General features: G+C 39.0%; 1 protein-coding gene across 1 annotated transcript in view; it reads right to left on the bottom strand.

Moving 5' to 3' along the window:
* Positions 1-2,719: 2,719 nt before the first annotated feature.
* The window catches only part of SUCLG2 (succinate-CoA ligase, GDP-forming, beta subunit), a gene marked incomplete at its 5' end in the record, with an annotated part of 105,576 nt that continues 93,902 nt past the window's right edge, over positions 2,720-14,393 (bottom strand). Inside the window, 2 exons of the mRNA XM_010288596.1 lie at positions 2,720-3,149; positions 10,608-10,728. Of these exons, the coding sequence (XP_010286898.1) occupies positions 3,034-3,149; positions 10,608-10,728 (237 nt within the window). The remainder of the gene's footprint in view (positions 3,150-10,607; positions 10,729-14,393) is intronic.

Raw genomic sequence — 14,393 nt, 5'->3', positions numbered from 1 at the left:
TGTAGGTGCTCAGGTCGGAAAACGCCCCAGCTCACCAGGCAAGGCTCACCTTGGAGGGCAAGGCGCAGCTTGACTGGGGAAGCGGATTCCGCCGCGAAGGCACGGCCCTGCTGGGGATCTCATCTGGTGACCGAGCTGCACCGACGCGCTGTTCCGGTCTCAGCGGTTTTGCGTGATACCGGCTGCTTTTCCGGACGTAGGGAAGAACAGGCCTGACAAACAGGGTAGTAAATGCACGTTAAGGACGTTACTCCAGAACTCCCAGCTGTTGTACTTCCCCTGTGAGAATTTAAAGGTATCTTGTTAAAGATGTAACACCGTGTCAGCACGAGCAGTTTCCCCATTTTCCCTTCGAAAGACCCAATCCTACAGAGCTTTATTAATACAGGCTGAAATGGCAAGATTTAAAGGCTAAGTAAATCCCACTTAAAACTTCCACAACGGGGATTAAATGGAACTTACCCGCTTCTGCAGGAGGGGCACGCCTCACGTATGTGCCTTTGGGGTTTAAGCTGCAGAGGCTGGCCGGAGCGGAGCGACGGCGTAGGCAGCCGCCGCGCCGCGCTCTCGCCAGGTTGCGACTCGGCATGCTTGAGCACGGGCAAGAACATCTCTTCTAGGCGTTGCCTTTACTTGCAATTTATAACCGCTAAAAATCACACGAAATGTAACTAAAACGCCTTTCCAAGGGAGACCAAAACTAACTTTACACGTTTCCATATACAGAGAAATAACCCACGGAATAAAAACGAACCGGCCCACAACGCTGCGCCAAGCTGAAGATGGGAAGAGAGCCTCCGGCTACAGAGAGCCGACGGTGCCTCGGCGCAAGTGAAACCCAAACGTTCAAACATACCAACCCAGAGCTTGTGAAATTTTCCGTATGACATCTGAAAATTAAAAGTTAGACTGTTCTATTCTGTATATGGCTAAAGAGGAATAAAACTTGTATGTACTGTCATTAGCCTACGTATAAGAAAAGATATATAGAGAGACAAAAAGATTTACTTCTTTAGATAAAAAGGATCTATATATGAGTATACCGAAATTACCCGATTGAAACGAAATTCCTATGCGTTTGATTTCACCCGCCTGTAACAAAATGCTGAATGGAAGAACACAGAATACAAAAGACAAATTAAAGAATTTTCTATTTCACAGAAAGGACAAAGTCATTAAATAGGTTCATTTTTACATTTATTTGACGAAACAGTGTACATAGTGTTGATCTTTCCAGAATAATAATCATGTACACACACAGCGAAATGGTTTTGAGACCAGAAGTTAGATACACAGTGTGTGACAGCGTTGCATAAACAGTTCTTCCACAGAATGCTTCTATTTCCAGTATTAAAACACATAAAATAGACAGTGACTTTTTTATTTATTGTGGCGAGGTAAACATTTCTTCCTTCAAAGCAGCGTGCTTCTATGCACCTTCACGAGAACTGCTAACGATACCCTTCTCCTTCATTCAGTCAATAAGTACATACCCAGTGGCATATTTATTGCTATTCTAACAGTCATACATTTTTTTCCTTGAGCATTATGTAGAGAAAGGAATGGAGAAGAAAAAATCTACAGTAACTGATGATAGCAACCTATCTGTATTATTAGTGTCAAGAACCAGAGTTTAGTGCAGATAATTTATTTTGAATGTAACAGTTTTAATGGAAATGTCACGAAAAATTTATTTACATTTTTCTAAATAGAACATGGTATTGATTAGAGATGCTCAAAAATCACAATTAAGAATTGATCCAACAAATTTTTACCTCTCTGCCCATTTACAAGACCAAATCATAATAACTACTCATTTGTTCACTGTTCAAATTTATTGATGATTTTCAGCATATCATTTCTGGGCTGAGTGAGGTTTGTACTGAGATTTTTAGTTACACAAGCCATTTGGTATTGTCTTCTGTTCCCTGAATGAATGATCTGTGTAACTAACAGCTCGAATTTTGACTGTTACAAAAGCATCTATAATCAAAATAAATCTCAGTCAACATCTGAGTTCTGAAACTTACTTTTTTTTTTCTTGTACATATTTTTACTGATGTCTGAGAAATCAAATACTTCGATTGATCAAACACACAAAAAGTTCATTTGTGTTTTATTCCCAATAAATCAGAAGTGGGTTTTGGAAGATAAGTCAATTGAAGAATACTCCATGCTCCTGACAGAGTAGTGCTTCAGGTTCTCGTCTTGTTTTAAAACCTCACAGCAGTGACATACTTATGAAAGAGGTTCTTTTAAGAAGTTAGCAGCCATTTTCTTACTGGCAGACACATCCTCCTAGAGCCCTCTGTACGGCACTGTTACACCTAGAAATACTGCACTTCATTTCCAAAAACTAGAAAATAAAATTAATCACATTTTGCTGGCTTATAAACGCAGCATAAGAATGGAAGGTCCTTACACTACCAACCAGTCCCTTTTCCTATTGTGAGGTATACTTTGGCATCTACAGAATAAAATAATCTTAAGGCAAAACGTGTGATTTCTAAAAAAGAAAATGAACATTATTCATTTGAATAAAAATAGATATTGTAAGCACAATTTTGTACATTATTGAAAAAGTCCATAAAAATATAAACCCATTATTAGTTTGCCGACTCTTTACAATATAAAAAAAATGAAAGAAAATACTGTGAAATAGGTGAACTACACGTGTTTGATTAAAGAATAATCCTGTTGATAGAAGTCAATTATTACCTATTGTATCTTATCATGATTTTATCAGTGATGATTTTGAAAGGAAAGCAGAAAAAGAGCTTTATGAAGTATTACAATTCTGAGTAACAAAATTACCAAAATTAGATGAAGACAGACAAGCTTTTCAAGAAAGTAGCCGCAAAATTTCTGAAGCCTAGCTTGCGAGCCTATGGCCTGAGTTTGCCATGTATCACAAATTAAGTCCACCAGCACTGATGACTCCTTAGAAAAACTCCACTAATCCTCTCCGAAACAACAACAGGAATGATGTCTTGTGAAACACACACATTTTCCATGAGAATAATCTTCAAGTTGTTATTTTTTGGCCACACAAGCCACCGCCTTCTTTGCTGCATCTTCAAGGTCATTTGCAGACGTGATGGGGAGTCCACTTTCATTCAGGATGCGCTGGGCTTCATGAACATTCGTTCCTAAAAAAGAACACTGACTATAATTAGTAATTAATATTAATAAATAAATGAGCATCTTCTGTTAAATCTTTATAGAAGCAGCTAGTGCTTCAAACTATACATCATTTCAGTTTAACAACAGATTCAGTGAGTGGTTTGGCTTGAGCTGAAAAGAAGGAACTCTTCATTCCAGGGACAATTTTGACAGACAATGCAATCTGACAATAGCACTTGCATCCACAAGAGGGGCTTTGTGAAGATTAGAGGGTCAATCCAACGTCCACCAGAGTCAGTAGGGCCATCCAGCAAGAACAGTGGATAACGGACCACGTATCAGGCCTTCAAAACCCTCGGAGGATTTAACACATTTATTACCAACAATCAGCTACAGCTAATCAGCAGCCAGTGAATCAACAGTCACTAAAATTCACCCGCGTTAACAGAAACCTGCAAAATGGGCTATTGAAAGACAAAGATTTGGGTAATCCTGAAAATCTAACCGGTTTTGAGCTGCTCTTGAAGACGCTTTTTTGCATTTCTGCTAAAAAAGGGGAACATCGAGAGCTCTGAAGCATTCAGCATGACACCGTTCCCTCCTCTGCTGCTGCACTAAATTATCCCACATCCAAGGAGACTGTACAGCTATAGAGTACAAGAGCTCCACTTTGCATGTAAAAAGCTCAAATTCAGTCAGACTACATGCATAGTAAAGGAAAAAAAATCCAAAATTAAAAAAGATATTTCAGGACAGTATGTTTTCCCCACGTTCACACTTGTTTAAGAGACAAGTGCATTGCCTTCGCATTCACTCTAGCTCATTCTTTTTGGAAAACAATCAGAAAATCTGAATTCTCCAGAGCTTCCTCCAGCAAAGCCACGCAACAGGTTTGATCACTGATACGCTCTGCACCGCAGAAGAACTTGGAGTCAGATATCCGACGGAGGAAGTGGAATCCACACTTCGGGATCACGCACTAGCCACAAGCACGAGACCCCGAGCTGATCCTCTTTAGGATCATTTCTACCCTCCGTCCTCCACATCAAGTTCCTCGTTCATTTGCCACGTCAAAATGTTTGATTACTTTGTAATTTCTAGACCTAGCAACATGAATTTTAATTATATTTGGAGCTATACACTAATTATACCCTTAATTATTAACCGAGCAAGAAGCGTACTCTTTACGGTCCAACCTCCAGAATGCTCATTTTAAAGAGTGGTTTTGGTTTCTTTGGCAGACTTTATAAAACGTCTGAAATGGTACAGCAGAAGTAGAGAAATTCAAAAGCCTGTTTCTTCAGCGTGCTCAAGTCAGGACTCCCGCTCCCAGCACTGAACGAGACCAAAGACGTCTCCGTCGCAGCGGGCCCAGCACTCTGCCACGGGAGAGGCAGGTGTCTGGAAGAGGGACCTGGGACCCCATCTGCGAGCTGTTCAAAAGCACCGGCAGAAGAGTTCACGCTTCCCATCGATATGCAGAGGACACACTGTAGGACTTGTGTAGGAAGGTCAAAGACATCTGAAATATCTGACAGAAGAGGGATTTGGTTGCATAGTAACATCCAGAACCGTACAGGACTTTTCCTACAGAAGAAAAGAACGTTATGGGCAAAAAAGAGCATAATGTGCCATTTTTGTCAACCGTCCTATATAACGTAATGTGGAAGCTGCTACTTGCCAGCACAGACCTGTACAGGGAGGTCAGAAGGCATTACGAAGGTTCTCTACTCTGCTAAGTTCCTCATATTTGTATAGCGATTCCCATCAAGTCTTCAAAGTTTTATCTATTATTTAGCTACAGGTGTGACGAGCATTTAAAACAGTCGAGATTGTACTGATCTCTCAAATAGGATTCTAGAAGACAAAGTGTTGTGAGGAGAAAAAAATAGAAAGAGTGAAAATTTTTCCTGGAAATTTTCCCACAGAGAAAAATATTATGCAGTTTGTGACAGCCACATAGTATTTAAAACTAACTTTTGCTCTTCACTAAGTGGCCAATATTAATTTACTAACAGGTCAGTGTGGGAACAATACGTTGGATCTATTCTGCACTGCATTGATTGCTCTACACACCGCTTGTCTAACATGCATTACAAAATCAATACAAAACACAGTCCACTGAGAAGGGAGGGGGGAGTTTATGCAGACAAATGAAAATATGAAAGCTGAAAAAAATCCCACTGCAGTCAAAAGAGTAAGGGTACACTCTGTATTTATTAAATAAAATACCGTTTTAGAGGCAGGCCATGCAACTAAACTTATTTTTCAGCAAGGATTTCCTTTGCTGTAATGTTCTTTTCTTTTTTTTTTTAATGATAGCTTTTTATCCCGTTGTGATAAGTATTTTAGAGATATGGAGAATATGGAAATTATAATGAGATCCTGCTGAAAGCAGAGGTAAGAGTTTTAAAATTAAACATTCCAAAAACACTGGAAACATTTAAGAATCTAGAAAGGGTATCATCTTATTGCAGTAGATGATAAAACAAACAAATAAATAGTTCCACTATTCTAACATTAACCTCCTGCCACTGGATGGTGTCAGAGAACTGTAAACAGAATCCCATACACAGGCTATCAAAATAACCTGCCCTTCACCTACACTGTAGCCAACTGAGAAATGGTGAAAATTCACAGGAATGAAGGCTACGGGCACTTTATTTATTTATTTTTCCCCACTGGACTCTATTAAGGGAATCTTTTTCTAATGAGAAAAAGAGTTTTTTTCCTTCCAATACATATTACTGTCAATGACACTCCATGGAAAAATAGGAAAGATGTAATTTCATCAGCATATATTTTCAGGCTTTTTAATCTAAATATCCTCCTTCTGAAACAACCCCTCTGTCTATGTACATGCAACCGCTCACATTTACCCTTTTATTGCTCTGAAATCTCTGCTTTCACTAGCAAAGTAAATCTATTCAACTCATTACCTAAAAATCCTAGTAATAAATATTCTCTCTAAGCATGTTTCTATAAATTGGAAGATTATACTAGCACCCATTGTTACAAATGAGTCAAGAGGACTGCATAGGCAGACTGAAAACAAACAAATAAAACACCCCCAACCGTACTCCAACAGGATTTCGATAATGTTCGTTTATTCACTTGCGCTGTCATAAAACCATTAGGAACTGCCTAAATTGCCACTGTTTAATGCTACTGGCTGGAAAGGATGCAAGACTCTGCAATGCCACTTCTAGCTTTTCAGGTAAATAAGATATAAGGGAAGAAGACATAGTTATATACACTTGGTATATCCTAAGAAATAGAAGACTAATGTAAAAAAAAAAAAATCTGATCTACCCAAAACATTCTGCAGATGAAATATTTCACAATATGCAGTAGGTCTGAAAATACTATTGATGTAACTCATCGCGGCCATGTTACATTATCGATAGCAATGGTTCAGCTTTGATACTCCTACACGGCTGAGCGCATTAACAGCCAAATTTCCCCCTCCCCGGCATGGATGCAGGTTATGTCACTTCTGCTAGCCCACAAGCTGGAAACTCACAGCCTCTCAGGTCACAAAGACAGAGGTAGGGGAGAATAAGGGACAAGGGTTGAAGCTCATCACTAGCTAACCTTCAGTCAACATTTGATTTGAGGTTTGGCTAGTCATAAGGTTTAATTAATGACCTTTGGCTGGGGAACCTATGAAGTTTTGGTGGTTTACACTTCTCGCAGCTGTCGGTTCTGCAGTCAAGAATAAACCAATTTTCACCGTCTACTTATAAGAGACAATTAAACCCTTTCAATTTTGTCCACACCATTTGCCCTTTTCTATGCTAAACTCTTCCCAAAGAATATTTTAATCTTTTCCTCTGCCCCATGTTTATGTCCGAACTGGGAAAGACTCAAGCACATTTAAATTTGTGCCAAATGTTTAAACCCAAGATGCCTGAAGAGACTGATATGAATGAAGTTCTAAATGTGACTTCGCAATACCCCGTTATTCTCTCTTGATAGGCAATTTGGGATACTAAAAATCACAGGCATACATACTACACCATATTTTTGAGCAAGATACACAAATTGGAGCAAAATTTCACTTGTGTGTAAAAGATTCCTGAATATATTAAAAAAATCATTAGATTCTAAAGAACACAGAAAGTCTTGAATCACATGGCTGAAAATATAATAGGAAATTTTGGATTCAGACATTCAAATAAAAGCCAATTTACTTCCAGCTGTGTTTCAATATATTAAGTAGTTCTAATTCCTCCCAATTCTTCTTGTCCTGTGACCACAGAAGCAGAGAATTCATTTGTGGAAAGACAAAGAATGTGAAATTTCCAACATAGGAAGCGGACATCTAATTCACAGTTCTTTTTTATTCTTTCCTCTTTTCATCCAACTCTGAGCTACATAAATGAGAAACAAGGTTTGGTTTCCATTCAGCACTCCTAGTTAGTTTTCACAAAACGCAACTGAAGTACATTAAAGGGGAAAAAACGCTGCATAAAACCAGCAGAAGTTAGTTTTCTACTTTTGGAGAAGATAAAATTTGGAATATGTAGTTTCTCCATTTGTCCGTGAGCCTTTCAAACAACAATAATCCTGCATCTCAGCTGGTGAGTTCTTTACTGATAAGGCAAGTAAATACATGTAATTATAAAGTTACCATTTTCAAAAAGGAGAGTAATCCTTTCTTTATCCACTGGCAAAACAGCTTGTAATTATTACACAACTGAGAACAAAGATTCGTCCACAGAATCCTGCTAAATCAAGACAGATTTGACTGATTAAAACTCTAGTCATCAAGACACTTGTAATACAGTGCATGCAGGCAAAGAGTCTTTAAAGTGCAGGTCACAAATCTGTTAGATTTATGGGAATAATCATGAATCTTTCGTTGGAAAAATGTTCAAAATGGAAATCCAAAAAAGTACTTGTCCCTTTTTCTCCTTTTGAAGTGTAAAATGTTATCAGTGATGTTTTAAAAAGTCTTGGGCAGCCTTACTACTCCCACACGACTCATTAATAATTCAAAATCCTTATATGTTTAGATAACCCGGTGTGAGTTCAAAGAACAACAACGAAGATGACTAAGGATCCAAAGGGACTGATTTCTGAGGAAAGATTAAAAGAACCAAATATATATATATATATTTTGCTTGGTTGGGTAATTAAGGAGGCAGAGAAGGCAGGAGCTACAAGCTAACAGTTTCTAAGTACAACATCTGAAGGCTGCTGTACATCATAACTCTTCATTTAGGATGAATTAGTGGGTAACGCTAAGAATAAGAGTAGAAATTAGAAAACTTTTGAGGTAAATATTAGAGCAAACTCTTACTTTTGCATATTATACCAGGACAGAGTTTCCCAAGGAAAATGCAGTATTGCCATCTCTGGATTCAACAACTAGTCTAGAAGCATTATTACAAACCTAATAAAGAGCGAGGAATCACAGGAAGATGATCGATAAAAGATCTTTGCAGTAAAATCTGTGTTCAATGTCCCGCAGATTCAGCTTCAGCCTCCGTGAATGAAGCAGCACACGACCCTCAAAGGCTGCAGGCACAGGAGTGAGGCACCACGCGGCCACCTCTGCAGCGCTTTGTGCAACCCCCAGGCAGAAGCACCCCGCTCCACTCCACCTCTTCCAGACACACTCCGCCATGCAGTAGCGCCGGGCCTCTCCTCATTCAGCCCAGCGACTGCTTTGCCTCTTGCAATGTCCCAGAAGTCACGTTACAGAAAAAATTCACCCTTACTTGCGTACGACCATGGAAGTATTGAAAGTACTGGAGAAAGGTCAAGCAAACGCAGCGGCAGACCTCGCAGACTTGCAGTTTAAAACAAGCAAGTTGATTTTCTTGCTTCTCTTATACCGGTTTCAAATATTGCAATAGAAACAACTTGCAACTATCTTGTTCATAAGGAAAACTAATGTTTTTTCCAATATCTTCACTTAAAAAGTAAGAGCTACATTAGATGAGGGGTCTTGCAGATCTGGCAGATAAACTTTTTCCCAGCTATGACAGACAGGAAAAGCTTTTTTTGCTCTGACAAAAAGCTAAACATTGCCTAGAGCTGCTGAACAATGAGATTTTATATTATGAAACTTTCCTGTTTCTAACCAACATTCATCAGTCTCTCCTTCATCCATATTAAACTATCTACTTAGTCTCTTAAGGTGTTTAAAGAAAATTTTCACAATTTATTTCTAAAACCCATTTTAGAGTATTTATATTTTCCTGCACTTGCCACAGCAAAAGTCCACCCATGTTAAACCACGAATGCACTCTTTTAAGCGTTTGAACCACAGCAGCACTTTTAAAGGACAAAATTGCACGTCACAGGCTGTGGTCTCCCCTGAAGTGAACTACGTATCACGTGTAACGTCGCGTGAGGGATGGGAAAACCCTGCTTTCTGATGAAAGGCAAAACAAGCATCCCCCTAATCAAAGGGCTTCATGAGTAATCTGCATCTTCAAGACTCCTGGTGACTTTATTTCTTGAAAAGGAAAAAGTCTGGTGTATTTGGAACTTTTTTCCTCTCCTTCCTCTATCATAGTACTAAAAAAACACCTCCTTATTTTATATCTCAGGTACACAACAAGATGCATTTCCTCCTTTCACCACCAATGCTGAGCAATAGGACATTTTCTGCTCTTTGCACACACCCAAAAAGGAATATTGATGTTTTTGAGGAACAGACTGTTAAAAAAAAAAAACCCACCACCAAAACAAACCAGAAAAACCTCTATTTTCCAAACCTACTTAAGAAAAAAGAAATGTTTTAAGTTTACCAGAGTTGTGCTGATTTCAACAAAAGCACTTTTTCATTCAATGGCAAAAGAAGAATCTCCCTTCCTTCTTCAGAGCTGACAGATAGAACTCCATACACACTGCCATCATATTAAAGCCAGTAACTGCTAAGGAGTGGTGCTCTTCCTCACCTCTCTATTTTGTTTCCAATTGAGCAATGCTGGATGTACTTAAAAAACCCAAATTTCCTTACATTGCCAAATCTTCTGTTTTTTAATGGATTTTACCTGGGCTGGATATTTGGGCAGAAGAACATGTTATAGTAATCTCTCTCTCACACGGTTTTTAACATCTTTCTTCTAATTATGATATTGGAGTAAATTTAAGAAAACTGTATGTTGCTGCAGGTTTAGCAATAATGGAATTGCATTCAGTAAAGAAGAAAAAAATCATTTGAAAGAGAAATACCTTCCAGTAAACAGAAACTTGCATAAAAATCATTTCTATTTGCATTGCAAATCTTACAAGCAAAGCCATAATGCTTTCATTGCAAAACTTCATTGCTTCAAGTACCACCAGGGACGTGGGGTACAGAAGTATGTAAGGAAAGAGTTTATTGACTTCAAGTCATGCTACGGATGAAGAATTTGACATATTCTTATTGTGTGGGACTAATCTGTCAGCGCTTAGAGATCGAAGAAAGCCGAAGTGGATTACTGTGCACCCGAGGGATGATTTTTGTCTGAACCATCAGCACTCACCTTCCAGTCTGACCACCAGAGGCACTTTCAGCTCAAGCTCTCGGCAGGCTTTGGTAATACCATTGGCTATAATGGCACAGTTCACGATCCCACCAAAAATGTTTACAAGTATTGCTTCAACCTGTAGGAAAGAAATGGAAGAGGAAACAGGTAGGGTTTTTTGTGTTTTGTTTTGGCTTTGTTTTCTAAATAAACACAGGTAAAAGATCCAAACCAGGGTACAAATTCCCTTCTGTCAGGTAGGTTCTCATTTATGGAAGGTACAAGCTTCACCTCTGTACTCGGAGAATTTGATTCTGAGTCTATTGTTTTTGTTAGTCTGCAGCTGCCATTAATTGCCTTGGTCTAAATTGGCATCACAATTAATGTCATTAAAAACTTACTACGCAGAAAAGGGGAATTTCTCCTGATAAGTATAAATAAAAAAGAGATTAAACAATCTATATGTTGATTTTTTTTTAAATTTATTGAATAAAATCATCAGAGATTGGAGTTCAGAAAACACAGTGTATAAATGTACATATGCACATGCAATGAGATACTCACACGAACACTTGAAAAAACAATCTGGACATGCACTTTATCATAAGCAGTACAGAGGAAAAGGTAATATACTTGCCCCGACTTGATAAAGAGGAGTAAAAATCCCTTCTAATTAACAAGGAGAGGCATGTAATGAAGAGCATTCATTACAACAGATTAACTGATAACCTCGAAAACCTGTTATTCATCAGTTTCTGGAAACTGAAATTCCTGTGCCTGATTCACAATTAAATTACCCTTCACAACATAGAAGACATTAATACATAAAGGAAATTAATATGGTTTCTTTCCACTTGGCAAGGTAGTATAATATCGAACCCAAGTTCATACACCAACCTTCCCACCATGGCTTATTAAGACAAGGGGGACCCCATACAGATGCAGCTATGCTGTTTCTCATTCCATAGTGGGGCTAATCCACAACATTTGGGGTACTCTGCAGTAAGCTTCACTGGGTGTCACAAACAAGCTTTGCCAGAATCACGATGACTCAAAAGAAGGCAAGATAGAGGGGATTGAGCTTGAAGGAATGAAATATCACTGGATTTCACTTGTGCATGATGTCAACCACAATTATGCTTAAGTCATTGCCCAAGATGAACAGATTCACTTTGCCCACTTCCAGGTACCCAGACTCATACCAGCACCAAGAAAATACCCTGCAGTCACGCACGTTTATAGCTCTGCACAACCAGGTTTAATATTTCTCTGCAGGCAAAACATGACAATTGACTCCGGTGACGTGCAGTCACACACAGATTGGAAGCTCACCACTGTTAGTAACACTGCCATCCGCAACGCAGCAATAAAAAGAAAACAATCTCAACACATACTTTGCTTCTCACATGAAAGCAGCTCACCAATATCCTTCAGCAGTATCCTAGACTGCAAAAGCATCCCCTACTGTAAACATATGCTGCGTTTACATCGCAGTATAGAACTTCAGTACTAGCAGAACAGTCAGAAAACGGCGATAGCAATGGGACTCCTCCTTGACACCTCTCTCATCACCTGCTGCTGCTCCCAGCTCCAAGACTTCTCGTGATGCCACCCCAAAGTGGCCAGAACAGTTCCCATCTGACCATACAGGACATGGCCCCATTTTCTCCTCTCAAGCTTGTTAGACACCAACTCTTTCACCTGCTCTCGCAGTGCTGATGTGCTAGGAAGCTGCCTGCGCCTGCCCCTTGTCTCCTCTCACTATCTGCAGCGGAGTCATCCAGTCAAGATTTGCTCATTCTGCTGAGTGTCCCGATATATAAACAGAATTCTTGTGTGCATTTTCAAAGCACAAAATGTCTCTACAGGTATATAAATAAAGCAAAAATTAATAAAAACCTCCCTTTAAAAGAACCAATATCCAAATTTCTCCCTCTGAAATCAGGTACCATGGTTCAGCACACAAGACACCAGTTACTCCAGTTCATACAGCCTGCGTATGGCTCATGATATGGCTTCCTCACCACAGGCAGAGCACACTAGGTATACCAGAAGGAAATTAATAATCCAGTCGAATCAAGACATACAATTTAATTGATTTCCTAACTCTTTCTTACACTTTAGACAATGGACCAACACTCTAATGACATGCTAGATGTATGCTTTTACCAGTCTAGGTTTTTCTGGATATTAAGTTGGTGATGCCATTGCAATTACTTATTTAACCTTTGCGTTGTTACAAAAATCTTTAAGTCTGTAGATGCTACCAACAGTAAAACCTTTGAAGGATCCTTCTGTATCTTGCTCCTTGCTGCTTGTGCACAGGTAAACGCTCTTGGTGTTAGGAGGTAAAAACACATAAAGTAAAAATAGAGCCCTTATCACAGTAACCCTTATGGTAAGCAGTTATCTATGCAAAGCACTTTGATGTTAAAATATACTAGTGACATATTCTATCAGCAGGACAAACACAGACACTGTTCCGCCCTTTCTAATAACATGCTCCTAATTCAGGGACGTTGCACCAGGCATGTGACAGATCAACTTAACCAAGGGTATTTACATTATTAGAGATAAAGAGGAGGATTTTATGTCCGGTACAGGTATTTTAATTCCTAATGCAGACATTCTCATTTAAGGATCTGCTTTTCAGCTTTCAAGCTGAATTCTAATCAGGACTTCTAATCCATTGGCAGAAAAAGGAAAAAAAAAATGTTGAAGGAAATTAGATGCAGCTTGGATAATTGATGTTTGTATGCTTGGCTTTAATAAAAATACACTGTTAAATTAGAGAGGAGTCTAAAAGGATTCAATCAATAAGCAACCGAATCAGGTAGAGAATTCAATCTTGGGTTTTATTGTTATCTTCCAAATAAGCCAAAAGATCAGTCCAAACGATGCTGAGATTCACTTAAACTCTGCTGAAATTTGTGAACATTGTTTATATATGCTTCTGTAGCCTGACTAGATCTTGCATTTCCAGCTGAAAGAACTTAAATGTTCAGGCCCAGTAGATGGATGAAAAGGTTTTCAGTATTTCATGTGCACAGAGAAGGCACAATCTCTGTATTATTTAAGTCTATAAAAAAAGATAAACCTCCCATTGTATAACAGAACCACTACATATTAACATGCTCAGCATCTAACACATATGGAACATTAGACATAAGAAGAGGGCAAACTGCCTATACATACATAGATATATACATGCATACAAGACAGGTTACTTGATAGCATTATTATTAAAATTATCATTTTTACTCAACAGCATACCTCATAAAATACTTTGTATTTCAGCAACACTATTAAAGACACTGAAGATAGCAGGTTAGGCTTTTCCCATCCACCAAAACAACTGACAGATGTGGAATCACCAGCAAACGTACCCGCAACTGATTAGGGACTCCTCTGGAGAAACGGGGGAACCCCCAATAGCACGGAGGCATCGCCATCGGTGGTGGCAACAACCCGCGGTCCGCCGGGCCTAAGCACCAACGCTGGGGAGCAGAAGGGACAGAAACGGAGTGCTGCGCGATCACTGTCTTCATGCTGGATATGGGGCTGAATCTTTGCAAATGCTTCAATACCCATTAATCCCACAGCTCCTAAATGGACACATATGCAGACACACAGCTAGCCTCTCCTCTCTTTATATAAGAAATCAGATGTATTTACCTATAGCTGTATCTATATAAAATCTATGCTGCTTTATTAATAAAACTAACAGTTTTAATTTACAGTGACGACTTCTTAAAGCGAGCCTTGAAAAAGCCTGCAATTCTGCTTTGAATGTTTGGCACCAAA

Source organism: Phaethon lepturus, unplaced genomic scaffold (genome assembly GCF_000687285.1).
Source record: "Phaethon lepturus isolate BGI_N335 unplaced genomic scaffold, ASM68728v1 scaffold11896, whole genome shotgun sequence".
NCBI lineage: Eukaryota > Metazoa > Chordata > Aves > Phaethontiformes > Phaethontidae > Phaethon > Phaethon lepturus.
The sequence above is the reverse complement of the archived record's forward strand: the minus strand, read 5'-3'. Positions and strand labels throughout refer to the sequence as shown.